Raw genomic sequence first — 27,687 nt, forward strand, 5'->3', positions numbered from 1 at the left:
AATGGTTTTGACAAGATGCCAAAACCAAAGAACAGCTGAAGATCTGGCTCCTTCAGAAATTAAAATGGTGCTAATAATAACAGCTTGCCTTTAGCCTTAAAGAATGGAGGAACTAGAATGAAAAGTTGTAACCCAAAAAGTCAGTCTAGATAAAGTCTATGAACTAAAATGGGAGAACTCCTGTTCCTGCTATTGCGTAGGAATACACATCTTGAAAAATTCTGCCACTACAAAATGCCAAGAAATGCTGAAGAAGTATACAAAATATAATTTTATAATGTGTAGGTAAGCTCACATAAAATGAAGGGAAATCCCTGTGGGACAAAAAAAGAGGGAGCAGGAAGCCTCAGGGGTGAGTTGAGTACTGAAATCGCTTTTATTGATCTCATAACTTCAACTCTTGGATTTTAACAGATTTGATCTCACAAAATATAGAGAATTGGAACTGAGACTCCTATGTAAAGTGGGGACCCTCTGAGGACTAGGCCTTTAATGTAAGTCCACCTACAAACACTGGAAGAGAACAAAATAACATGTCTCTCTCAGCCTAATAATGTTTTCCTAACGTGAGTTTGGGGTTCACATGTACAGTACTGGTGGAAAACCCTTACCTGAGACATTGACTGAAAGCCATCCCGAAATGGTAACACCCAGGGGAGCTAACAGAATTTTATACAAATTCTCTATGGATGGACTTACAGTAATCTAAGCTTTAAAGGATTTCCACAAAAAGTCCTGGTTGAACATGAATTTACAATCCAAATTTCAAAACACAGAAGGAAACAAGACACCATTAGCAAGCCAGCCAAAGCAACAAACAGATTTAGACTCTGGAGGATGTCTGACATTGGAATAACTAAATACAGAATATAAAATAAGTTTGCTTAAATTATTTAAAGGACTATAATAAAAAAAGAGGAGCACAAAACAAGGTACTAGGTAAAAAAAACAAGGTAAAAGATCAGATTGATTTGAAAAAGAATCAAAATAGAATTTCACTTCAAAATGTGAAAAACATAACTGAAATTAAAACTCAATAAGGAGGTTAAATAGCAGATTAGTCTCAGATGAAAAGATACTATGAAACAGACAAGCTCTGAAATTTCCCCAAATATCACTGAGATACAGAAAATATAAAAGTAAAAATTAAAAGACACAGATAACAGAATAAAAAGTTTTATTATATTTGAGCCCCAAAGAGGAGAGAGGAAATATTCAAATATATAATGGATGAGAATTTTCTTAAAATGATGAATGACATGAATTCTCAGATTCAAGAGTCATAATGAATTAGAAGAAAGTTAAAATAAAAAAACCTCACATCTAGGCAACTCATAGTGAAATGAAGCACACCAAAGACAAACAAACAATGTAAAAAGCAGCCAGACAGAAATGACAGATTATATGTGAAGTTACCAGCAACTATACTAAAGCAAATTTCTTAATAGCCACAATGGGAGCAGATACTAAAAGAAAATAACTGTCAACCAGCCATACCACCATTAATTTTCCAGTGAGTAGCAATTGCAAAAATTAACTTCAGAACGAAATTTATGACAGTAACTTCCAAAGGATTTCTTCAGGAAGAATAAAAAACATTCCAGAAGGGACATCTGAGATGTGAAAACGAATGGTGAATAAAGAAAGTGGTATAACAAATAATATTTGATTGATGAGGTTAAAAAAATTAATAGAATACTCGATACAATAACATGAAAATGGGAAAAAAACGAGTGATAGCAGAGAAAACTCTTCTAAGATCCTGGTAATATTTGGGAAAAAGGTACATTGATTAGCTTTAGATTTTAGGTACATGTTAAAAAGTTTAAAGTCAGAATCCACCTTAGAGGCCATTTACAAGAGACACATCTAAAGTACAAGTAGAAGTATAAGAATGAAAAAAGATATATTAGGAAAACGCTAACCATAGGAAAACTAGTATAGCTATGATAATATTCGATCAAATAAAGTAGCATTTTTTTAGGAACAAAGAAGAATACTACCAATGGTAAGATAATAGACTTAAACCTAATTACATCAATAATCAGATTAAATATAACTGGTCTAAATGCTCCAATTAAAAAGGCAGGGCCTTCCCTGGTGGCACAGTGGTTAAGAATCCGCCGGCCAATGCAGGGGACACGGGTTCGAGCCCTGGTCCGGGAAGATCCCACATGCTGCGGAGCAACTAAGCCCATGCGCCACAACTACTGAGCCTGGGCTCTAGAGCCCGCGAGCCACAGCTACTGAGCCCTCGTGCCACAACTACTGAAGCCCGTGTGCCTAGGGCATGTGCTCTGCAACAAGAGAAGCCACTGCAATGAGAAGCCCGGGCACCACAACGAAGAGTAGCCCCCGCTCGTCGCAACTAGAGAAAGCCTGTGCGCAGCAACGAAGACCCAATGCAGCCATACATACATAAATAAATACATAAATAAATAAATAAATAAATAAATAAATAAATAAAGTAGGCAGAGATTTTCAGATTAGATAAAAAAGCAAGACCTTGGTGCTCCAGCAAATGGTGAAAGCTCTCTCAGAGATCTCCATCTCAACATGAAGACCCAGCTCCACTCAACGACCAGTAAGCTACAGTGCTGGACACCCTATGCCAAACAACTAGCGAGACAGGAACATAACCCCACCCATTAGCAGAGAGGCTGCCTAAAATCATAATAAGTTCACAGACACCCCAAAACACACCACCGGATGCAGTCCTGCACACCAGAAAGACAAGATCCAGCCTCATTCACCAGAACACAGGCACCAGTCCCCTCCACCAGGAAGCCTACAAAACCCACTGAACCAACCTCACCCAATGGGGGCACACATCAAAAACAACGGGAACTACGAACCTGCAGCCTGTGAAAAGGAGACCCCAAACACAGTAAGTTAAGCAAAATGAGAAGACAGAGAAATACACAGCTGATGAAGGAGCAAGGTAAAAACCCACCAGACCAAACAAATGAAGAGGAAATAGTCAGTCTACCTGAAAAAGAATTCAGAGCAATGATAGTAAAAGATGATCCAAAATCTTGGAAATAGAATGGAGAAAATACAAGAAACGTTTAACAAGGACCTAGAAGAACTAAAGAGCAAACAAACAATGACGAAAAACACAATAAATGAAATTAAAAATTCTCTAGAAGGAATCAATAGCAGAATAACTGAGGCAGAAGAATGGACAAGTGACCTGGAAGATAAAATAGTGGAAATAACTACCGCAGAGCAGAATAAAGAAAAAAGAATGAAAAGAATTGAGGACAGTCTCAGAGACCTCTGGGACAACATTAAACGCACCAACATTTGAATTATAGGGGTCCCAGAAGAAGAAGAGAAAACGAAAGGGACTGAGAAAATATTTGAAGAGATTATAGTTGAACACTTCCCTAGTATGGGAAAGGACATAGTCAATCAAGTCCAGGAAGCACAGAGTCCCATACAGGATAAATCCAAGGAGAAACATGCCAAGACACGTATTAATCAAACTATCCAAAATTAAATACAAAGAAAAAGTATTAAAAGCAGCAAGGGAAAAGCAACAAATAACATACAAGGGAATCCCCATAAGGTTAACAGCTGATCTTTCAGCAGAAACCCTGCAAGCCAAAAGGGAGTGGCAGGACATATTTAAAGTGATGAAAGAGAAAAACCTAAAACCAAGATTACTCTACCCAGCAAGGATCTCATTCAGATTCGATAGAGATATTAAAACCTTTACAGACAAGCAAAAGCTAAGACAATTCAGCACCACCAAACCAGCTTTACAACAAATGCTAAAGGAACTTCTCTAAGCAGGAAACACAAGAGAAGGAAAACACCTACCATAACAAACCCAAAATAATTAAGAAAATGGTAATAGGAACACACATATCGATAACTACCTTAAATGTAAATGGATTAAATGCTAGACACAAAAGACACAGACTGGCTGAATGGATACAAAAACAAGACCCGTATATATGCTGTCTACAAGAGGCCCACTTCAGACCTAGGGACACATACAGACTGAAAGTGAGGGGATGGAAAAAGATATTCCATGCAAATGGAAATCAAAAGAAAGCTGGAGTAGCAATTCTCATATCAGACAAAACAGACTTTAAAATAAAGACTATATATTTTATTATAGTAAGTAAAGAGACAAAGAAGGACACTACAAAGAGACAAAGAGGGACACTACATAATGACCAAGGGATCAATCCAAGAAGAAGATACAACAATTGTAAATATTTATGCACCCAACATAGGAGCACCTCAATACATAAGGCAAATGTTAACAGCCATAAAAGGGGAAATTGACAGTAACACAATCATAGTAGGGGACTTTAAAAACCTACTTTCACCAATGGACAGATCATCCAAAATGAAAATAAATAAGGAAACAAAAGCTTTAAATGATACATTAAACAAGATGGACTTAATTGATATTTATAGGACATTCCATCCAAAAACAACAGAATACACATTTTTCTCAAGTGCTCATGGAACATTCTCCAGGATAGACCATACCTTGGGTCACAAATCAAGCACTGGTAAATTAAAAAAAACTGAAATCGTATCAAGTATCTTTTCCGACCACAACGCCATGAGACTAGATATCAATTACAGGAAAAGATCTGTCAAAAATACAAACACGTGAAAAAAAAAATACAAACACGTGGAGGCTAAACAATACACTACTAAATAACCAAGAGATCACTGAAGAAATCAAAGATGAAATAAAAAAATACCTGGAAACAAATGACAATGAAGACACGACGACCCAAAACCTATGGGATGCAGCAAAAGCAGTTCTAAGAGGGAAGTTTATAGCAATACAATCCTACCGTAAGAAACAGGAAACATCTCGAATAAACAACCTAAACTTGCACCTAAAGCAATTAGAGAAAGAAGAACAAAAAACCCCCAAAGTTAGCAGAAGGAAAGAAATCATAAAGATCAGATCAGAAATAAATGAAAAAGAAATGAAGGAAACAATAGCAAAGATCAATAAAACTAAAAGCTGGTTCTTTGAGAAGATAAACAAAATTGATAAGCCATTAGCCAGACTCATCAAGAAAAAAAGGGAGAAGACTCAAATCAATAGAATTAGAAATGAAAAAGGAGAAGTAACAACTGACACTGCAGAAATACAAAGGATCATGAGAGATTACTACAAGCAACTCTATGCCAATAAAATGGACAACTTGGAAGAAATGGACAAATTCTTAGAAATGCACAACCTGCCGAGACTGAACCAGGAAGAAATAGAAAATATGAACAGACCAGTCACAAGCACTGAAATTGAAACTGTGATTAAAAATCTTCCAACAAACAGCCAAGGACCAGATGGCTTCACAGGCGAATTCTATCAAACATTTAGAGAAGAGCTAACACCTATCCTTCTCAAACTCTTCCAAAATATTGCAGAGGGAGGAACACTCCCCAACTCATTCTACGAGGCCACCATCACTCTGATACCAAAACCAGACAAAGATGTCACAAAGAAAGAAAACTACAGGCCAATATCACTGATGAACATAGATGCAAAAATCCTCAACAAAATACTAGCAAACAGAATCCAACAGCACATTAAAAGGATCATACACCATGATCAAGTGGGGTTTATTCCAGGAATGCAAGGATTCTTCAATATACGCAAATCAATCAACGTGATACACCATATTAACAAATTGAAGGAGAAAAACCATATGATCATCTCAACAGATGCAGAGAAAGCTTTTGACAAAATTCAACACCCATTTATGATAAAAGCCCTGCAGAAAGTAGGCACAGAGGGAACTTTCCTCAACATAATAAAGGCCACATATGACAAACCCACAGCCAACATTGTTCTCAATGGTGAAAAACTGAAACCATTTCCTCTAAGATCAGGAACAAGACAAGGTTGTCCACTGTCACCACTATTATTCAACATAGTTTTGGAAGTTTTAGCCACAGCAGTCAGAGAAGAAAAAGAAATAAAAGGAATCCAAATCGGAAAAGAAGAAGTAAAGCTGTCACTGTTTGCAGATGACATGATACTATACATAGGGAATCCCAAAGATGCTACCAGAAAACTGGTAGAGCTAATCAATGAATTTGGTAAAGTAGCAGGATACAAAATTAATGCACAGAAATCTCTTGCATTCCTATACACTAATGATGAAAAATCTGAAAGAGAAATTAAGGAAACACTCCCATTTACCACTGCAACAAAAAGAATAAAATACCTAGGAATAAACCTACCTAGGGAGACCAAAGACCTATATGCAGAAAACTATAAGACACTGAAGAAAGAAATTAAAGATGATACAAACAGATGGAGACATATACCATGTTTCTGGATGGGAAGAATCAACATTGTGAAAATGACTCTACTACCCAAAACAATCTACAGATTCAATGCAATCCCTATCAAACTACCAATAGCATTTTTCACAGAAGTAGAACAAAAAATATTTCACAATTTGAATGGAAACACAAAAGACCCCGAATAGCCAAAGCAATCTTGAGAAAGAAAAACGGAGCTGGAGGAATCAGCCACCCTGACTTCAGACTATACTACAAAGCTACAGTCATCAAGACAGTATGGTACTGGCACAAAAGCAGAAATATAGATCAATGGAACAGGATAGAAAGCCCAGAGATAAACCCACACACCTATGGTCAACTAATCTATGACAAAGGAGGCAAGGGTATACAATGGAGAAAAGACAGCCTCTTCAATAAGTGGTGCTGGGAAAACTGGACAACTACATGTAAAAGAATGAAATTAGAATACTCCCTAACACCATGCACAAAAATAAACTCAAAATGGATTAGAGACCTAAATGTAAGACTGGACACTATAAAACTCTCAGAGGAAAACATAAGAAGAACACTCTTTGACATAAATCACAGCAAGATCTTTTTTGATCCACCTCCTAGAGTAATGGAAATAAAAACAAATATAAACAAATGGGACCTAATGAAACTTAAAAGCTTTTGCACAGCAAAGGAAACCATAAACAAGACCAAAAGACAACCCTCAGAACGGGAGAAAATATTTGCAAACGAAGCAACTGACAAAGAATTAATCTCCAAAATATACAGGCAGCTCATGCAGCTCAATATCAAAAAAACAAACAACCCAATCCAAAAATGGGCAGAAGACCTAAATAGACATTTCTCCAAAGAAGATATCCAGATTGCCAACAAACACATGAAAGGATGCTCAACATCACTAATCATTAGAGAAATGCAAATCGAAACTACAATGAGGTATCACCTCACACCAGTCAGAATGGCCATCATCAAAAAATCTACAGACAATAAATGCTGGAGAGGGTGTGGAGGAAAGGGAACCCTGTTGCACTGTTGGTGGGAATGTCAATTGATACAGCCACTATGGAGAACAGTATGGAGGTTCCTTAAAAAACTAAGAATAGAATTACCATACGACCCAGCAATCCCACTACTGGGCATATACCCTGAGAAAACCATAATTCAAAAGAGTCAGGTACCACAGTGTTTATCACAGCTCTATTTACAATAAGCCAGGACATGGAAGCAACCTAAGTGTCCATCAACAGATGAAGGGATAAAGAAGATGTGGCACATGTATACAATGGAGTATTACTCAACCATAAAAAAGAAATGAAATTGAGTTATTTGTAGTGAGGTGGATGGACACAGATGCAGAGAATGGACTTGAGTACATGGGCAGGGGGAACGGTAAGCTGGGAGGAAGTGAGAGAGTGGCATGGACATATATACACTACCAAATGTAAAATAGATAGCTAGTGGGAAGCAGCCACATAGCACAGGGAGATCAGCTCGGTGCTTTGTGTCCACCTAGAGGGATGGGATAGGGATGGTTGGAGGGAGACGCAAGAGGGAGGAGATATGGGGATATATGTTTATGTATAGCTGACTTACTTTGTTATACAGCAGAAACTAACACACCATTGTAAAGCAATTATACTCCAATAAAGATGTTAGAAAAAAAAAGAAGCAAGATCCATCTACATGCTGCCTAAATCAAATGTACTTCAAATGTAAAATCACAAATGGGTTAAAAGTAAAAGTATGTTAAAAGATGATAACTCTAATCCAAAGAAAGCTAAAGTGGCTATATAATATCAGATCAAGTAGATTTTAGAGCAAAGACTATCATTGTGTATTAAGAAGGTCATTTCATAATGATGAAGGGGTCAATTAACTAGAGCAGGTAACAATTCTAAACATGATAGAAACAAATAACAGCTTTAAGATACATAAAGCAAAAATTAATAGAAGTACAAGGAAAATTAGACAAATCCACAATTTATAGTCAGGGATTTTAATACCTCTCTTTCAATAATAGAACAAGTAGACAGAAAATCAGGAAGGATGGAGAAGACTTGAACAACACTATCAACCAACTTGACCTAATTGTCACTGATAGAACACTCCACCCAACCACAGTATTCTTCTCAACCTTCTTCTCAAATGAACATTTACCAAGATAAACTTGATTCTGGGGCATAAAATGTGTCTCGATAAATTTAAAAGGAATCAATTCATACTAAGTATGTTCTCCAATTACAATGTAATTAAATTAGAAAGTAGTAACAGAAAGATCACTGGAAAAATCTCCAGCAACATTGAAATTAAATAACCCATGAGTCAAAGAAGAAATCAAAGGGGAAATTAGAAAGTATTCTGAACTGAATGAAAATGAAAACACAACATATCAAGTACTTCAGGGGAAATTTATAACACAAAAAGCCTATAATTGAAAATAAGAAAGGTCTCAAATCAGTGATCTCAACTTCCATGTTAAGAAACATTCAACAAAATGTTGCTAAAGGAAATTTGAGAAGACATCAATAAATGAAAAGAAATGTCATGTTCATGAATTAGGAGACTTAATATTGTTAAAATGTTAATTCTTCCCAAGTTTATCTGTAGATTCAAAAACAAGGCCAAATCAAAATCCCAGCAGGCATTTTTTTCACTAATTGACAAACCGATTATAAAAATTCACATGGAAGTGCAAAGTGTCTAGAATAGTCAAAACAAGTGTGAAAAGGAGCAAAGTTGGAGGACTAACAGTTCCTGATTTCAAGACTTATATCAAAGCTACAGTAATCAAGACAGTGTGGTACTGGCACAAGATAAACAGATCGAAGGAACAGAATACAGAGTGCAGAAATAGGCTCACACATAAAAAATCAATTGCTTTCTGACAAAGGTATGAAGGCAATTCAGTAGAGGAGGACAGGCTTTTTAAAAAATTTTTCAACAAATGGTGCTAGAACAATGGGATGTCCATATGCAAAAAAAGAACTTCAATCCATACCTTTACCATATAAGAAATTAACTCAAAATAGAATACCACTCAGCAATATAAAGGAATGAACTATTGATACATGCATGGATGAATCTCAAAACAGTATCAGTTATTTGCTGAGTACAGCAGGGGGATGTGGGGTGTAGACAGGGATCACAGAGAGGCACAAAGAACCTTCTGCTGATAATGGCACTGTTCACTCTCTTGATTGTGATTATGCTTTCACAGCTATATATGTATGTCAAAACTAATCAGATTATATACTTCAAATATGTGTAGTCCATTATAGGTCAATTATACCTAAATAAAGCTATTTTTAAAAAGCAGGGGAGTAATTATTGGGTGGGTCCGAAAGAGACAGTCTCAGGTATTAAGCCTGAAAAAACTGACAGCAACAGGATACCATATGTATAATTGACCTCAGATTTTTCTCACAATAGAGTAAAGCTAACTGTGTACTTGGGGCAAACGTGCTGAGTTGTGCTGCCATGGTGAATAAAGCTTATTTAGCATCAGAGAAAAGGAAGCTGTCAGGAAAGGCAAGAATCCACAGGCATAATTTTTGGTGGAGAAATTCTCATCTCAGCCTCTTATATTTATGGTAGTGACAATGAATAAGAAATCTATTGACTGTGAACTGGCATGGGGAACTATCCAGGAAACTGCCATATTCTAGCTAGTTTCTGAGGGGTGGCACTGGATTTTTAACCTCTCTATCTGCAGCCTTTAGCCTTGTGCCTGGCACATAAGAGGCACCCAGTAAATATATGCTAAATAAACACATGAATAAACTAATTCCATGATGGGAAGAAATTATTATTAATAGCTAAAAAGCTTACTGCTTTTTTCAGTAGCTTACTTAGGTGGAAATTAAGCCAATAACACATTTTTCTTAGCGGCTAACTGTGGATTCAAATTTGCTACAGTTTGGAAAAGCAATATTTGGCGATTTCCAAATATAACAATCAAAAGATCTCTGCCACCAATTAAAATTATGGGTCCTAACCTGGCTATCTGAAACACTTAAAATCATCAAAACAAAATTCAATGGTGAATTCTGTCTTGTAGAGACCAAGAGTGTACTTCTTTTTTTTTTTTTTAATTACCTTTGGAGTGGCTGTCTAATTAAGGGAAGGGATGTAAAATTTCAAACACATGCTTATCTTCATATGAGTTAATGCATCATTTATTTTCCAAGTTTTCAAAACAGTTTGATTTGTTTGGCTTAGATGGTATAAATAGGTTAGAGACATTGTAGATTAAAATATATCATGTGGGAATGATTGAAAAATATCTCATCTAAATCATCTATTTCCTTTTTAAAATATATAGAATAACAGACTATTCCTTAAGTAGGAAATACATTTATTACTGCTTGACTTTTAAAAATATAATTTTCAATACTTTTTCTTTTCTTTATCCAAGGAAATACATACTTACTGAATTATATTTTTCCATTAGGTATAAATGAGAATTTAAGCAGAATCAAAGTTTAAGACTGAATTTGTCAGCCTGGCACTCTGTATCCTGGCCTGGCCTCACCTTTGTCCCATGGACTGGCGGGGCTTCCTGATGCTACAGTAGGTGCCTGCCACACAGCATGCCTTCCCTGGCTCCGGCCTCTCCTGTCCTGCGTATCCAAATCCTACCAACTATGGACAATGCTGAAGACGGGAGAGCCTGAAAAATTCCCTAAATTCGACCACGTATTCTACAATATGCATTTTCATTTGGTCAGAGGTGTGTTTCAAATATTTTTTTCTGCTGCTTCATTTCACTTTTCCTCCCCTTAGGTTCTTAGGTCTCCTGACTCCTTTACTTTTCATCCTTCTCCCTCAGATTTGATTTTCTTTTCCAGACTCTTTCCCTGAGCTCTTTATAACTGAAAAAAGTTTTCACAGGAACACTATGAAGTATACTGGTGGAATATCTGTTAAATGTTCTGTTCTACTAGACGGAGAATCTAAAAAGTTCCTAAACCTTGATGAAATGTTCTAGCGATGCATGTTATAATTCTAAGAAGGATAATAATACTGAAGTGTCCTTTGAGCCAGGTCACAGGCATCTTTTGGGTATGGTAATCCAAACTTATAATTTTATAAAGATAAAAATGGTCATGAAGTAATTTTTAGTAAAAGATAACAATATGGAGATTTGGGCTAAAATAACTTCTGAAATTTCTGTAGTAATTCTGAAAGGAATTTCAGAGTGGCATATACCTACAAAGATGGCAAAAGACAGGCTGTTTACTACCCTAAGGGCGGCTCCTGGTTTTACCTTCATCCTTTCCTCTTTCTTACCCCTCCCATTTTACAATTCATTGTCAACCAAAAATATTTACTGAGCATCTACCATGTACCAGGAACTGTGATAAGTGCTAAGGATACACTAGAAAGCAAAACAGAAAATAGTTTCTGTCCCCAAGGAGCTGAAGGCCAGTGGGGAGATACAGACATAAAGTAAATGAACATACAAATGACTATGTAATTGCAAACTGTGACAAATACTAAGAAGTATGAGAAAAGGGTGCTCTGTGAGAGAATAATAATGGGACATAATAATTTATATAAGTGCTGCTGGTTACAAAAGGCCTCTGTGTGGAAATGACATTTAAGCTGACACCTAGGTTGAATAAGAATTAACAAGGCTTTTCATTTTTCTTGTCTTCCATGTTACCTCCTAACACTTCTAACTGGAAATGTGATCTCATGATTAAATAAAGTTTTTCTGCAAGTGGAAAGAGTAATTTACTTCCAAGAAGAAGAAACGTATCCATCAGACTTGTAACAACTCCAAAACAGGTACTAGGAGAGACTGGAGTAGCATGTTGCAATGTTTTCTAAGCACAGTCATCTTTATTTTTTCATTCATCCTATTTCTTGGCTTTGCCTTACTCTCTTCTAGACTCTCAGGATACTATACTCTTATAATTTAAGCAGTAGAGTTCTTTTACATATCTTTTATTGTATGATCAATCAGTATGTATGGGATGATTGAAAGGAACATGCTATTACATTTTTGCAGAGCAATCTGAATCATAATCTAAAATCCAATAAGTAAATATGCACGTTAAAAATGTGAAACATCACCTGAAATTCGTCACATGTTCTTGAGTCATCAAAACTCATATTAAGAGAGTTAAATTACGTGGATCACCATATAAAAAGTAGTAGAAGCAATTCAATACTTTAGCCTTAACACTAAAATGAAAAATTCATTTCACTTACCTTCTTTGATTTTTTTGTTGATTTACTATCTTCCAGGATTTCTGAAGAACTGCCCTTTGCACGATCATGCGTATTTCCTATGATAGGATATATTTAGAAATATTTTTTCTAACTAATGAGAAAAAGAAAAGTCCTGAGGTTTTCAGTGAAACTCTATCAACCATGAATTATGAGGTAATACTAAAGAGTAGTGGACAACTGCATATTTCCTGAAAAATTAAGGCAAAAATCTCAGAATGACCTGACCAATGTTGTAAATGTTTAGATGACCAGTACCAAGTATAGCAAAGGTAACAGTAAGTGTTAGGGAAGACTTCTGTAAAATATAAATTACCTTTTAAAAAAATTAACCTCATTGTAATGAAATTATTTGTACCCAAATGGACATGTCATGTTTTTGGTATTCCAAATTAACCCACATGTTATATAGTTGAATAATGATCTTTAAAGTAGACTCATGAAGCATATGCATTCTTTGAATTTTATATTATCAACAACTTAAATCTTACATTTAATTTCTTTTTAACACTTTAGGTTATATGCTAAGACTACTCAGAGATGACAAATATTTTAACATTTTGCTTAAAATATTCTAAAACTTACTACTCTTTTTGCAGAAGTTAGAAGGAAAAATGTATTAAGGGAACTATTCCTTCTTCTGCTTAAGTTCTGAACAGATATCCACTACTACAGACAGTTATTTGTAATGACATCACAGCAAAAGGCCCCCTGTGATGTGATGGTGTGGAAACATAATATAGGGGTCATATAGCAAAAGCACCAATGATCTGCGTGTAGAAACTGTAGGTCCCAAGGGCAGTCACAGTCTCCTCTGTTCTGTGACACCTGTTCTCTGACACCAACAGCGAGGCTTGGGAAAGGACTCCTCTGAAACGCCTGTGGTAAGATCAAAGACTCAGGTCTGGGCTCGGGGGGAAATAACTGGATGGCCTGCTGTGGCTCTAGACCAGCCTGGACATCAGCGATGGGGTCTGGCAGTGCTCACCAGACATATATAGCAAGATCTGGGACAAAAGCCCAATTTAATAATACTGATTGAAAAAAAAAAGTAGTAAAAAGGCTGTTCTAAACCACTTAACACTGACACATGAGCAGCCACGAAGAAGCTGTGGTGGTGATCAATGAGAACACATAAGCCTGTGTCACATATTTCATAGCTTATTATGAGGGTCATGTGACAATAAAAAGTGTAAAACAGAATACATACATGTAAGTCATAATTCCTTAGTTACAGCACATATATGCATAAATATCTGTATGTACATATGAACGTAGTATGCTATGTATCTAGCCTTTTTAAAAGTATGCTTTTGAAGTCAAATGTGCTCACACCTTTTGGATTTTCACTGTATTCATGAATGGCCCGTTCCTTTCGGTTGGCTTTTGTGTCCTATAAACAATAAAGAAACAATATAATAAAAAACATATTCGGGCTGAGCTAGAAAACCTAGTCTTGGTTTTAAGCAGGGTTCTAGAGTCAGTCTCTAGCTAACAACATAAACATGTGACAATTACTTCCCTTTGCAGGACTCTTGACTTAGATGCTGCGTGATTGCTAATGTCTTTCCTAGCTTAAAATTGCATGATTAGGGCTTCCCTGGTGGCGCAGTGGTTAAGAATCCACCTGCCAATGCAGGGCACACAGGTTCGAGCCCTGGTCTGGGAGGATCCCACATGCCGCGGAGCAACTAAGCCCGAGCGCCACAACTACTGAGCCTGGGCTCTAGAGCCCGCAAGCCACAGCTACTGAGCCCTCAAGCCACAACTACTGAAGCCCGTGTGCCTAGGGCCTGTGCTCCGCAACAAGAGAATCCACTGCAATGAGAAACCCACGCACCACAATGAAGAGTAGCCTCCGCTCGCCACAACTAAAGAAAGCCTGTGCAGCAACGAAGACCCAGCTCAGCCATAAATTAAAAAATAAATAAATAAATAAAGTTCCCTTAAAAAAATCATATAATTAACAAGAATTGTATATTTAAGAATTCTACTCAAAGAAGATTCAGGAACATTAATTGGTATAGGAATTAGCTCAACATTTTATAATGTCAAATTGGAGTTTAATGAATCCTATGCTAAAGAATTTCAGGGACCACCATAACTGGAACTCATAGATGTTCTTTATAAAACAGAATCTTTCCCTCCCTCTTTTTTTTTTAACATTTAATATTTATTTATTTGGTTGTGCTGGGTCTCAGTTGTGGCAGGCAGGCTCCTTAGTTGCACCATGTGGGCTCCTTAGTTGCGGCTTGCATGTGGGATCTAGTTCCCTAACCAGGGATCGGACCCGGGCCCCCTGCATTGGGAGCGTGGAGTCTTAACCACTGCACCACCAGGGAAGTCCCATCGTTCCCTTCCTCGGAAAGAAAACAATAACTGCTAGAACATATTTTTTCCTCAGTGAGAGGAAGGAGTCTTGGAAAAAGAAGGAAGCAAGGAAGAGAATGACCTCTTTAGCACAATACCATTTTGTAAATTAAAAAAAAATACACAAAAAACAACAACACATGTTTTACAATTACACATTCAAATAAAAGGACAAGCATGTTTCAGTGGTTGGCTATGTTAGGGAAAAGGGGAATGAGGCTCAAAGGGAATCAATTTAAATAAAGAGAGAAGCACCTCGCACAGACCACTGATGATAGTGTTTCATCAATGAGAAGGCAGGATTAACTCAGAGCTCTTTGCAAGAGGTCCAAAAAATGAAATGAAAATGAATCAATACAGTATCATTCAGTTTGGGTTTCTGAATTCCATACCTCTGAAATGAATCCAGAGTAGTGCTAGCAAACGAATGATTTCAAACCTACCAACTGTCTCCTAGCAGGGTCACTCTTAGGTATATCTGCCAGATGGAAGAGATGTTTTTGGCATCCTTAGCTCCACTTTCAGGATGACTTTCTCTTCCTCAGTGAGGCCTCCTCCCATTCCTCCTATGAATACTTTCTTCTATACCACACCTCTGCAGAACTGATCACAACCTCAAACACTGCTGTGAACAACTTTCATTTGTCCATGTACATGTCAATATACACACGTATGTGTGCACGTACAATCCCATTTCTGCCACTAGTACTGGGCTGCTAACGTTGTAATTTTATCATTTCAAGGACCTGGGGCAGAACTTCTTGGTTAATTTCTCAAGAGTGTACTAAACTGGCCCATATCAATTGATTTCCATTCATTTGAAGAACAGAATGCTACCAAGAAATGTGGAAAGAATGCTAGAGAAAAAAGGGTGTCTGATTCATAAATTTGTCAAAGCTTGTCCTATAGCACATGAACAAAGTTATTCATGGAAATATTTCTGTTCTCCAAGGAAGTTGGAATCTGCCCTCTGCAGAGACCAGGGGACCCATATGCTTTCTCTTGGGCAGGGTCTTGGGATTTAAGCACTTATCATCATACCTTTTCAATGGCTGTCAATACCTTTTTAACTGAGTTGTCGGTTTCACTGTGGTCGTCTGCAGGAACACTTCTATTGTCTCCTGTAGCTTTCTTCTTGCCTTCTAGATGTTCCTTAATTTCCTCATGCACGTCTTCTGGCTCATCATCTTCTGAAAATTCGTGATCCTGTGACAAAATTGATGATCAGGGAAGAGTTAAATTTTTCTTCTTTAAAAAACAGAGATTTGATATTGCTGTCGTAAGTAATTTATACCATCTCAAAGAACATATAGACTATGAATTCAAATACTAAAGTCAAAGAAATAAAATACTGAATAATCCATGCTGCATATCAAGTTACTGTATTACCAAGGATTTCATGCATGTTACTCTATTTCAACATTTTCAATGACTAGGGTTCCCAAAGTTCTTTTTAGCACCTATGGTAAGGTTAAAATGGAAAAACAAAATGCTTTCTGGGCTGTCTCAAAAGAATGCTTTTAAATATTAGAGAAGTTAAAAAGCTTTCTATCTACTGTAGCATTATAACATAATCATATGTATATATTATGTTCATTTTCCAAAACACAAGGATTTAAAATCACTTCAGAAGTACAATTCACCAATATTCACAAGATAGAGGTAACTATAATTACTTACATTCTGGGAAAAGGATAAAGGGACACAGGCGCTTTAAATTGTTTGCTCTTGGTTATTTAAAGCAGATGGAAAACCAGACAGAGGGAGAACTTAGTCCATCTGGCTCCTGTCCAGCTAATCCAAATTATAAAACAGCCTGTCTATGGATTTGATAGACTGGTAATAAATCATGTAATGCTTATTAAGTAAAGGCAGAAAATACTAGTCTTACCCTTTATTCTATACTGAGATTTTTTTTTTTTTTGCCATTTCATATTTTGGGTGGAAAACTGCTTATTTATTGTCATTAAGAGACTGGACTCTTTATTGGATTTTTTTTTCCTATGCTTTTCATTTATGCACTTCACTAAAGGCATAATGACCCCTAAAATAGGTGACACAGTAAGCAATCTGTGCCATTCACTCCCTTGAAGAATGTTTTTACAAAGTTCACCTTAGCCATATTTGCCTGAGACCATATATGCCCTTTATACCCCTTCAACACTGTAACTAGCTTCTCATGGTCACCTTCCTAGTGGCTATTTGGCTAAGGATAAGCCTGACACCCAACAGAATCTTTACTGGGTGGTTTGAAAAGAATGTCTCTAATAATTAACTCACCTTTTTTTCTGGCAAAAATACAAATTGTGAGAGTTCAGGCTAGGGAGAGAACGTGTTTGTATTTCACACCTTAGTAAAACATATAAGTGGCATCCTCAGGCCAACAGCACTAAGGGTACGGCCTAATAGCATTCCCACTGAGGACAAGCAATCTGGAAGTGAAGCCTTGAGATTTAAGAAAGAGTTTCAGAAGTTACTCTAGGAGGGCTTAACTTAGGTTAATCAAGGTCATGAGGCAGTGCACTCAGGAAGGGAATGTGGGAGAAGGGAACAGGGTACCAGGGTAGAGAGTTACATTAAAGGATGTGCTACATGTTTAGGTTGGGTAGGGTTAACAACAAGGTAGCTACCATTTAGCAAGAACTTCTAAAGCTTTCTTTTTCTTCTGCATGATTTCCCCTCTAAGTGACACATATCATGGCTAGCCAAATGCACGTTACGGGTAGCTAAAATGATAAGAGATCATTTTACTTTGGAAGGGAATGGGAAGCAAGATTACTAGATTTAAGACTTAGGCCTGATAAACAGATGTATTCATAAATGTACATATATGAAGGCCAACTAGAAAGAACAGAGCTCCCGAGACAGAGAATTTCAGACTCTGCCCACTTATCTCCCAGAGAGGGAGGGTCAGTGAGCTGTATTCTGTCAAAGTCCTCATTACTTGGACAGTTTGGCTAATCTAGGACCTAGGTCAATTCCAGTTGTGCTAGTTTACTAAGGTATTAATGTAACCATAGGATATCATGCTATTATAAAAAGAAACATGGAGTTATAGCTTATTTTAGAAATAAGCAAAACATCTCTTTTATAATGAACTACAATTTTACTCATTAACTTCATGTAAATCTATATCAACAATAAACTACATCACTTTCTAAGTTTGAGAAAGCTCTTAGAAAATGGCATCTGCAGTAGAAATCACATCATCAATCATGACACTTTGCACTTAATTAAGCACATTTAAAATTAATCTACATATATCTGGACAACTACTTTAAGTCACATACAGCACTTACCTTCAAACTGAAACAATTTAGGAGAGACTGGCAGAATACTGTCATTTTATAAAAAGAAAGGATAAAGTTTAAATACATTCTTGTCACCAGAACCACATATGATGTAAAGAGGTAATCTGGAGTGGTCAGTGGAAGTGCATCTGGTGTTAGGACCCCAGCGAAGAAGTGAATGGGCCTGGCTTCCACCAAAGGACCCTTATTTCATTGGTCAGACACAGCATAGGGAGCTGCAGTCTTTGGTCTGGCCCAGGGCAACACTTTTTACATTTCTTATGGGAAATACCAAGAAACCAAATGTTCCCCATGAGGTTTCAGTTTGCTTAAAAAAAAAAAAAAAAAGGTCATGAAGAACCTAGGGGCAAGACGAGAATAAAGACACAGACCTACTAGAGAACGGACTTGAGAATATGGGGAGGGGGAAGGGTAAGATGTGACAAAGAGAGAGAGTGGCATGGACATATATACACTACCAAACGTAAAATAGATAGCTAGTGGGAAGTAGCCACATAGCACAGGGAGATCAGCTCGGTGCTTTGTGATCACCTAGAGGGGTGGGATAGGGAGGGTGGGAGGGAGGGAGATGCAAGAGGGAAGAGATATGGGAACATATGTATATGTATAACTGATTCACTTTGTTATAAAGCAGAAACTAACACACCATTGTAAAGCAATTATACTCCAATAAAGATGTTAAAAAAAAAAGAAACAATTACATTGTATGCTGTATGCTTTAAAAACTAGAGATTGCTATCAGAAGTCTGCCTAGTGGTCACCCTGGAGGGGGTGGGGGATGGGAAATGGCTGGAAGGGGACTGAAGGGGAGCTTCTAGGGAGCTGACACTGTGCTTTTCCTTGATCTGGATGTTGACTATATGGGTGCGTTCAGTTTGTGGAAAATACATTGAGCTATACATGTATGAGATATATACTTGTCTATGTATTAACGTCAAAAGAATTTTTTTTTCAAGTCAAAAAAAAGACTATAAAGTGTAAAATTTTGTGCTACAATTCTGGATTCATGACATGCTTCAATGTCACATCGGGTAGAAAATGTTTTCCAAAGAAGTTAAATAGAGCATAAAACTTCATATCTAAGTCATCGGGTGGAAAGTGTATATTTTAAAATCTCAATTTCAAGGTATTTTCTTTTTAGGACAAGAAGAGCTAACATGTAAGTTCAAGTTTTAACTACACTAGACATCACTGAGGCAGGAGTGGAGAGTGGGAAGGGCACTAAATACAAAGACCTAAACACTGTTTTCCAAAGCCTTGCTCTACTACTCTTGGCCTGAGCAAGGTACCTACTTAATGTATTTCAGTCTATCTGTAAAATGGAAAAATGACATTAGCAACACCTACCTAGGAGGGTTTGTATCAAGATGAAAAAGATTGTTTACAGAGAAAATAATATGAGCAAACAATAAGTATCTGTATATAAATATAAGTGATTTTATAAAGGCCATTCTATAAAAAGACAGAATCCCAAGTATGCATTGAGGACTGTCAAAAAACAAGAAGCTTGGATGCTTTTTGCCATGTCCCAGATCTTATCAATAAAAAATAGTTCACTTAAAATGTACACTTCTTTGCTCTACCTTCTCGTACACATCCCTTTATTCTCTGCCAGGTGCCTGGTAGCCAGAGCAAGCGAGGGAAGAAGGCGGACGCCTGTCAGGAGCAGCCCCTGGACGGCAGGGAAGTGGGGGGTGGCCTCAGCTGGGCTATAGGCCAGTGTTGCCACAGGGCAAGATATTCCTAGACCCTCAGGTTTTCCAAGAGAAGTCTGGAAAAACATTTTTTTTTCAATGTAAAATCTCCTGGTATTTCAATGTTGGCATCTGATTCAAATGTTTAAAAAATCACTATGTACACCAAACAAAATAAGTCTGCAGGCCAGACTGCACCCATGGGCTGCCAGTTGTGACTTCCCAATTCTTCACTTCTAATGACACTACTTTATAATCTCTAAACTTTCCCTTCTTTCTGTGTGCCAATCCCTTACTTCATTCCTAGTTCTGTATTTTTATCACCAAATATATTACAGTTTGACTCTGATAAGTGGCCTGCAAAAATGAATGTAGTGCTCAGGGTACAGAACATCTTGCTGGTTCATAGTTTTATTCTTGTTTTCAGTTTTACTCTATTATTTTCCCCCTCTTTTTCCTTAGATGATTTATCTTCCTCTTTATCTTAAACAAATGCATGATCCATGATTACACTTTATGTGTGAATTATTTTTTAACTATTTGATAAAAACATTAGGATACAGAGGGAAATCTGTGGTCCCGTGACAGCACTAATATCTAAATTTAGGCTAACCATGTGAGTACCATCAGCCTTTCGTCATGGTTCAAATGTTGAGGGGCAGTTATTTGACCCATGTATGGTCTGTAATGATAGTTTCACTCTACCCCATATTTAAGGGTTATCATTATCCATTTCTTTCCCATGGATCTACCTCCATAAGCTAATTTTTTTGGGGTTGCTACGCTGTATTTAAACAAAAGTAAGGTTTACAGGCACATGAAACTAAATTAAACTCATGCACATCAGCCAGTGACTTGGAGATTCATGAGGGTAGCACTGTACCTGACTTGGTATGATCAGAGAGGATAGTTAGAGTGATGCAGGTTAGTATTTGCTGAGTACCCCTAACATGTTCCATGTGTTAACTAATGTAAGTATCAAAAGACCCCCCCCTTTACTAAAAGAGGGATATAAGACTCAGAAAGGTTAAAAACAAAGAAAACTTTTCCAGGTGTCCACTCAGCTAATCAGTGAAGGGCTGGGTTTGGAACTCAGCCCTACTGGACTACAGAGCCCATGCTCTGAACCAACTCTGCCCAAATAATTTGCAGACCATAATGGCTGCCCTCAGAGTTGTTTCCTCATCACCCCGCCCCACTCACTGATATTTAAAGCATTGCATACTCCTCCTTTTTGTTGATAAGCTCACTTCAGCAATACCCTATTCTTATGTACCATCGTATATAATAACAGCAAATAAAAATTTAGAATTTTTCCCCCCAGAGCACCAAAGTCTCTGGAACATACATCTCCCTTCCTAAATTGAGAAATATGCCAGTAGAGCTCTTTGATATTTATTTCTCAAAATCTAGTTCTGATTCTATGTCTCTGAAAAGTAGACTTCCTGGAGTTCACTCTTTGATGTCAACGTGGGCCCTGCCCCAGACCCTCTCTGCAGCCCTCCACTGCTCTTTCTTCCTTGGCTTTGGGGGCCCCTCTGTTTCTTAGAAAGTGTTCTTACCCTTCCTCCTTCTCAGGCTTCCCTTTTTCAACCTCCCCTTACCTACTGATGTTTCCCAGAATTCTCTTCAGTTCTCTTTTCACATTACGAATGTTGCCTCTCATTCAAATCCACAGTTTTAACTACTTATAAGCCGCTGATACTCAGCATCTTCCCTGAGCTCCAAACCCAGATGTGTATCTGCCTGCTGAACATCTCCTGGATCAACAAGCCCCCAAGCAGTCTCCTCAATCTGCCCCTACTCCTCAGTTCTCAGTCTCCGTGAATGGCACTCTTTCTTCCCAATTCTCCAAGCCAGAAATAAGAAAAGCTTGGACTTTACCTCCCTCCAAGCTCCATATCCTTACTAAGCTCTCCATTCTATCCAAAAATCTCAGTAATACATGTCCGCAACTCTCCATCCCACTGTCTTAGTCCGGCCCCTCTTCAGTCTCTGCCTGGTCTACTGTAACTGCCTTCTGACTGCTATCCCTGACCCTGGTCCTGTTCCCTTCTAATCCACCCTCCATATTGCTGCCAGAATGACACTACAAAACCCCAAGCGTGATCATCTTACTCTTTTTTAACATCTTTTACAAACACAGAAGGTCTTGTGCCCCTCTATCCAGGTCAAAGGATACTCTAGGCTGCAGTCACACTGAAACACTCTCCTGGCTTCCGTCAGCCTGGCTCTCATCACCCTGCCCCCTCTTTGCCTGGATAGGTTTTACTTTTCATGACTCAGTTCAAGTTTCACCATCACTCCCGGGAAGCCCTTTCCTTGTTTTTCCCAGTGGCAGCTGAAGTGCCACCCCTGAAGCACCCTACTGTGCTGGTAAATTTTCTGGTCAGCCTGTGGAAACAGCCAAGAGTTCCTTGAGATCAGGAGCCATATCTTATAAAAAGCACTTTCTTCTTATTAACTAAGGGATTTAATGGAGGAAAGCCATAGATTTGTTTTCAAATCATATTTTTATCTTTGGGCAGTCTTGGCTAATAACATGGGGGTATCAGGAAATATAAGGGCACTGATAAGCAACAGTTAAGGCAGAGTCATAGGAACTCTTTTTACCTGGTGTTCTTTCAAGAAATCTATACCTACCTAACATCCCTGGTAGGTTAGAGGGCCACAGGAAGTTGATTGTAAGCAGCCCTCACTTCTTGAGATCCACCTGATTTGGGGTAGCTTCTGTTCTCTTTTTGGTGCTTGGTACATAAATATTTGTTGACTGAATAATATGTACCAATTATAAGTTATGTGTCAGGTACTGGGCATATAATATCACATTTAACTTTCACAATGGAAAGAATGAAGGGAGGAATTACAGCACCTTTCTCCGTGGTAGCATTTTATTTTTAATCTACATGTATATAGCAAATTTATTTCTATAGTGAAATAATAGAAAACATTTCAATTGCACTCACCTGGAGTGCTGCTGGTCAGCAGCAGCAGATGTTTCTGTGGTACTCCTTTGCAGCTTACCTTATTTTTCTGCCAGAGTCCTCACTTGAAACTGTAATTCAATGGATTCTACATACACAACTCACACTTGCCTCAAAAATGATCACTGATAAACTACAGTAAAAGCATGATCAACCATCAGATGGGGACAATAAAGAAGGAACTAGTTATTCCAATCTACTTAACCAACTATTAATTCAGGTCTGAAAATGACTAGGCCAGTGCTCTTTTGACCAGAGTACCAGGCACGCATGAATTACTGCTTCTAAAAGAGCACAAAAATTTTTTTTGGCCAGGGAAATGTGAAGAAATGGGTAAGAAATGCTGTTTACAATTGGTTATCTAGACTGGTTCAAATTCTGAGATGCACATATTTTAAGAACATCATTTCAGTATTGCCAGCTGATTATCTCTTCAGTGGAAGATGAATGCCCATAACTTTAACATTGGTAACTTGAGTTTAAGAGTTTCTCATCTCCTTGGAGGTTTTTCCTTTATGAACTCCACTTCTGTCATCCATCTTATTTAATCTTAAGTCTACTTCTAAGATAACCACGTTTTGCACTAGATTTAACAACACAGCACATACATTTTAATCAAAGTATTAATTCAATTCTACTAACACTAATGAATGTGGTAGAATTTGCTAGAACACTGCAATGCCAAATCCGCATATTTGGTTAGTTAGTGGAAGCTACCAGCGAGCCTTGCAGCTAAGACAAAATTTATAACTACTCCTAGGAATTTCTTCACTTCCTATCCTAGTCTTTCTCCTCGTATTCTTTCTCACTCATGAAAAATCAAATGTGCAAAGAATTCAACTACACAAAATTCACAGGATGTTTACCATCACAGTCCTCCTTGATAAAAGAAAGTATAAGAAATTCCTCATGTCTAAGATATAGAAAGGACTGGGGAAGGAAAGCTATGAATAAACAATAATGAAACAAACTAGCTGCACTACATACAATGGAATTACTCTAGTGGAAATCTAGCCTCTCTAAAATTCAATATCTAATATTAGTTTCTCTTTTCACAGACAACTACTGACTGTATACATTTAATTTTTATTTTACTTGAAACATTCTGACAAACAGCAAACAGAGAATTACAGAATAGTGAATGAAGAATACATTGAAGGTAAGTAATAGACACTGGGAATGGCAGTACTGGGAATGAAGGTCTGACAGTACAGTGAAAGCTCAGAAATGATAGGAGCTTAGAAGCACAGAATTACAGAAGACAAAAGACATTAAAGCTGTCATAATTTTTTAAGAGTAAAGAACATTTCATAGAAAACTAGATTAATCGTAAAGTATAATTTTTCTTCCTTAAAAAATTTTCTTATGCAAATAACAAACACGTTAGAATGAAAGAATCTAAGAGTTACAAGGGGCTATAGTTACCATATCATCTAATCCATTCTATTTTACAGATAAGGAAACTGAAGCCCAATGGGTAGCTTTGCCTGGAAATAAATACTTAAAGTTTTTCATACTTTTACAATATACGTTCATCTCCATTTCATTAGATATTCTGTCATTTACCAAACAGTAACTAAAAGAGACATTAGAGTCTAAGCTCTGAACCCAGCTGTCACTTTGTAGACTGCTGCAAAAAGGACACATAAAAGGTAAAAAGACAGCACTATTTTTTAAAAAAATGTGAATTCCTCATTTTAGCTTTAGAATACCACCCATTCTTATAAAATTATTCTATACGGTAGGCAAACTGTAATCATAGACTGAAAAAACTATGCTAACATAGTTATAAGAAATTAGACGTTTTTATAACCCTTAAAGATCTGTGCTATTTTTAAAGGGACTTACTTGTATACACAAAATACTTTTACAATATACTCCTGTTTCCTAAAACTGTCTTTAATGAGAAATAATAATATTAATCATATACTATGATCTTTTGATATTTTCTAGTTATATATTTATAATTCAGGGGAAAATACACCAAAATATTAGTTTAAGAGAAGCCAAAATTTACCAGTGCCTCAAGTTATCTTTATCAGTTTCTATTGTACCACAGGTAAGGTAACCATGACATAAAATCAATATAACAGAAAGAGTGCCTATTCTTCATAATGTGTTCAAGTTGTTTGGCTGGACATAATCAGGTCAAATTTAAAGTTTGTTACTTCAATTCCAAATAATGTGGTAATACATTATTCCAAAATGTTTTGGAACCTGGTGGCCCATTTTCTAAGAGTTGTTTTGACTGCACTGGCATTTTGAACCTCTGTACTTCATGCTCTTTCCCCTTTCCTTCCCTGTTAGTAATAAACTTTTTTGGATATGTTTTATCTTTGTCATATTTCACAGATCCTCTCATCTTGCTCACTTTGCTGTATTCTCTTCCTCCACCCTGTCTTCCCTGCCTTCCACTTTCTTCATTGCCTCTCTCCTGGTACCTTCCCTCCTCTTCCTCATCGCCCTCCTCTTCTTCCTTCTCCCCTTCCCTCCTGCAGTTTTCTTCCTCTTTCTTCTCCCTCACTGCCCCCTCCTTTTCCCTTTCCTTGCCTTCCCCCACTCCCTCCTCCTCTCCTTCCCCCTCCTCCTCCTCTCCTTCTTCCTCTTCTCCTCCTTCTTCCCCCTCCTCTTCTCCCTCCCCCTCTGCTTCCTGCCCCTCCCCCTCATCCTCTCCCTCTCCTTCCCCCTCTCCCTCCTCCTCCCCCTCTCCTTCCCTCTCTCCCTCCTCCTCCCCCTCTCCTTCCCCCTCCCCCTCTCCTTCTTCCTCTTCTCCTCCTTCTTCCCCCTCCTCTTCTCCCTCCTCCTCAGCTTCCTGCCCCTCCTCCTCTCCTTCCTCCTCCTCCCCTTCTCCTTCCCTCTCTCCCTCCTCCTCTCCTCCTTCCTCCTCCCCCTCTCCTTCTTCCTCTTCTCCTCCTTCTTCCCCCTCCTCTTCTCCCTCCCCATCTGCTTCCTGCCCCTCCCCCTCCTCCTCTCCTTCCTCCTCCTCTCCCTCTCCTTCCCTCTCCTCTCCTTCCTCCTGCTCCCCTACTTCTCCTTCCCCCTCTCCCTCCTCCTCCTCTCCTTCCTCCTCCTCTTCTTCTCCTTCCCCCTCTCCCTCCTCCTCCTCTCCTTCCCCCTCTCCTCCTTCCTCCTCCCCCTCTCTTTCCCCTTCTCCCTCCCTGTCTCCTTCCTCCTCCTCTCCTTCTTCTCCTTCCTCCTCTCCTTCTTCTCCTTCCTCCTCTCCTTCATCTCCTCCCTCCTCTGCTCCCCCTTCTCCCTCCTGCTCCTCATCTCCCTCCTCCTCTCCTCCCTCTCCCTCCTCCTCTCCCCCCTCTTCTTCCTGCCCTTCCTCTTCTCCTTCCTGCCCCTCCCCCTCTTCTACTTCCTCCCCCTTCCCCTCCTTCTCTTCCTCCCCCTCTCCTTTCTCTTCTTCCTCTTTCCCGTCTCTCTTCTCCTCTCCTGCTTTCCCTTCTCCCCCCTCTTCCTCCTTGCCTTCCTCCTCCTCTCCTTCCCCCCCTGCTTGCTCGCTCCCTTCCCCTTCCTCCAGCCCTTTGTTTCTTTCCTCCTGATGGCCCTGTTCCCTCTCCTTTTGCTCCCGTTCCTCCTCCTCTTTCAGGTCTTTCTCTCCCTTACCCAGGCTCTCCGTTTCTCCTCCTCCCTTGTCTTTCTCCTCCTCCCCCTCCTCACTTCCTGTTCCACTCCTCTGTTCCACTCCTGAATTACCCTCCTTCCCGATTCCCTCACCTCCACCTTCAGGCACGTGCTCTGCCTCTCCCCCTGGCTTTCCCTCGCCTTCACTCACCTCTGCTCTGTCTGTAAGGTCATCTGACAGGAGCTTTGCTTCCTCCTCCTCTTTTTCTCCAGGCACCTCCTCATTTATCTCTATCTCTTGCTCCTCTGTTCCTCTTCCTTCTGAATCATCTTCTCCTTCCTGCTCCTCTGATATGTGGTCACCCTTAAAACCATATTTTGCCATGTATTTGGACATTCTGTGTTCGATCTCTTCCTCATGTCCTTGTTCAATAAATTTTCTGCTATACCACAAGTTTTGGTCAGTTTCCACTTCATCCTCTTTCTCTCCACTGCTAAATTCTATTGACTCAGGCTGCTTGAATCCATCAGCTGTACCCTGCTGACTTTCACTTTCACCTTCCAAGTAACTGTCTGGCTCCTCTATAGATTCTCTTTCATTGTCAAAGATCATATCTTGCTTGTTACTTTCCTTAACAAAGTTTTTATTTTCTTCATCCTCAATATTCATGTCTCTATTTGGTAAGTCGTCAAGGAATGTATCAATATTTTTTCTATTCTCTTCACTTTTTCTTATATCATTCAGACCTGTCATTTTCACCAGACCAGTTTCCGTCTTAGAGACTATTACTTCCACTTCTGAATCCATCTGACTTTGTCCTTCATCACTTTCCTTTTCTATTTCCTTACTATTAAGTGGATAGACACCATGCTTATTTTCATGTCTAAATATCCCTTTTTGCAAACTCTCTGCACTGGTGTTGGCCTGAGGCCTTTGCTGGCCTGAGTCGTTACCTACGTCCAAATCTGAAAATGCTTCCATAGTCACAGCTGCTTGCATCATGTACATTCCTTTTGCCAAAAGTTGTTGATATGCTTTCCCTTCTTTCATCTTTTTGGACATCTCTTCACTTTCATATTCATTACTACCATCATTTTCAGTATGAGCTGTATGCTGCTTCAGTTTCTCAATTGTTTCTTGTTTCTGTAAATTTTTTGAAGTAATCGTCATACTACTATTAGTTGACAAAGGTAACTTATCTATTACAAAATACTGCC

At 38.4% G+C, this 27,687-nt stretch overlaps 1 protein-coding gene across 14 annotated transcripts in view; it reads right to left on the reverse strand.

The window, feature by feature from the left end:
* The window catches only part of RPGR (retinitis pigmentosa GTPase regulator), an 89,622-nt gene that overhangs the window by 26,763 nt on the left and 35,172 nt on the right, over positions 1 to 27,687 (reverse strand). For 5 of the 14 annotated variants that reach the window (XM_057537762.1, XM_057537763.1, XM_057537761.1 and 2 more), the window contains one exon: positions 22,351 to 27,613. In XM_057537762.1, coding sequence (XP_057393745.1) covers positions 25,064 to 27,613 — 2,550 coding nt within the window. In that variant the 3' untranslated portion in view covers positions 22,351 to 25,063. Of the gene's footprint in view, positions 1 to 12,522; positions 12,600 to 13,875; positions 13,934 to 15,951; positions 16,117 to 22,350; positions 27,614 to 27,687 lie in introns of those variants that run through there. The other 9 variants (XM_057537768.1, XM_057537769.1, XM_057537765.1 and 6 more) reach the window with 4 other exon arrangements.

Source organism: Balaenoptera acutorostrata, chromosome X (assembly GCF_949987535.1).
Source record: "Balaenoptera acutorostrata chromosome X, mBalAcu1.1, whole genome shotgun sequence".
Lineage (NCBI taxonomy): Eukaryota > Metazoa > Chordata > Mammalia > Artiodactyla > Balaenopteridae > Balaenoptera > Balaenoptera acutorostrata.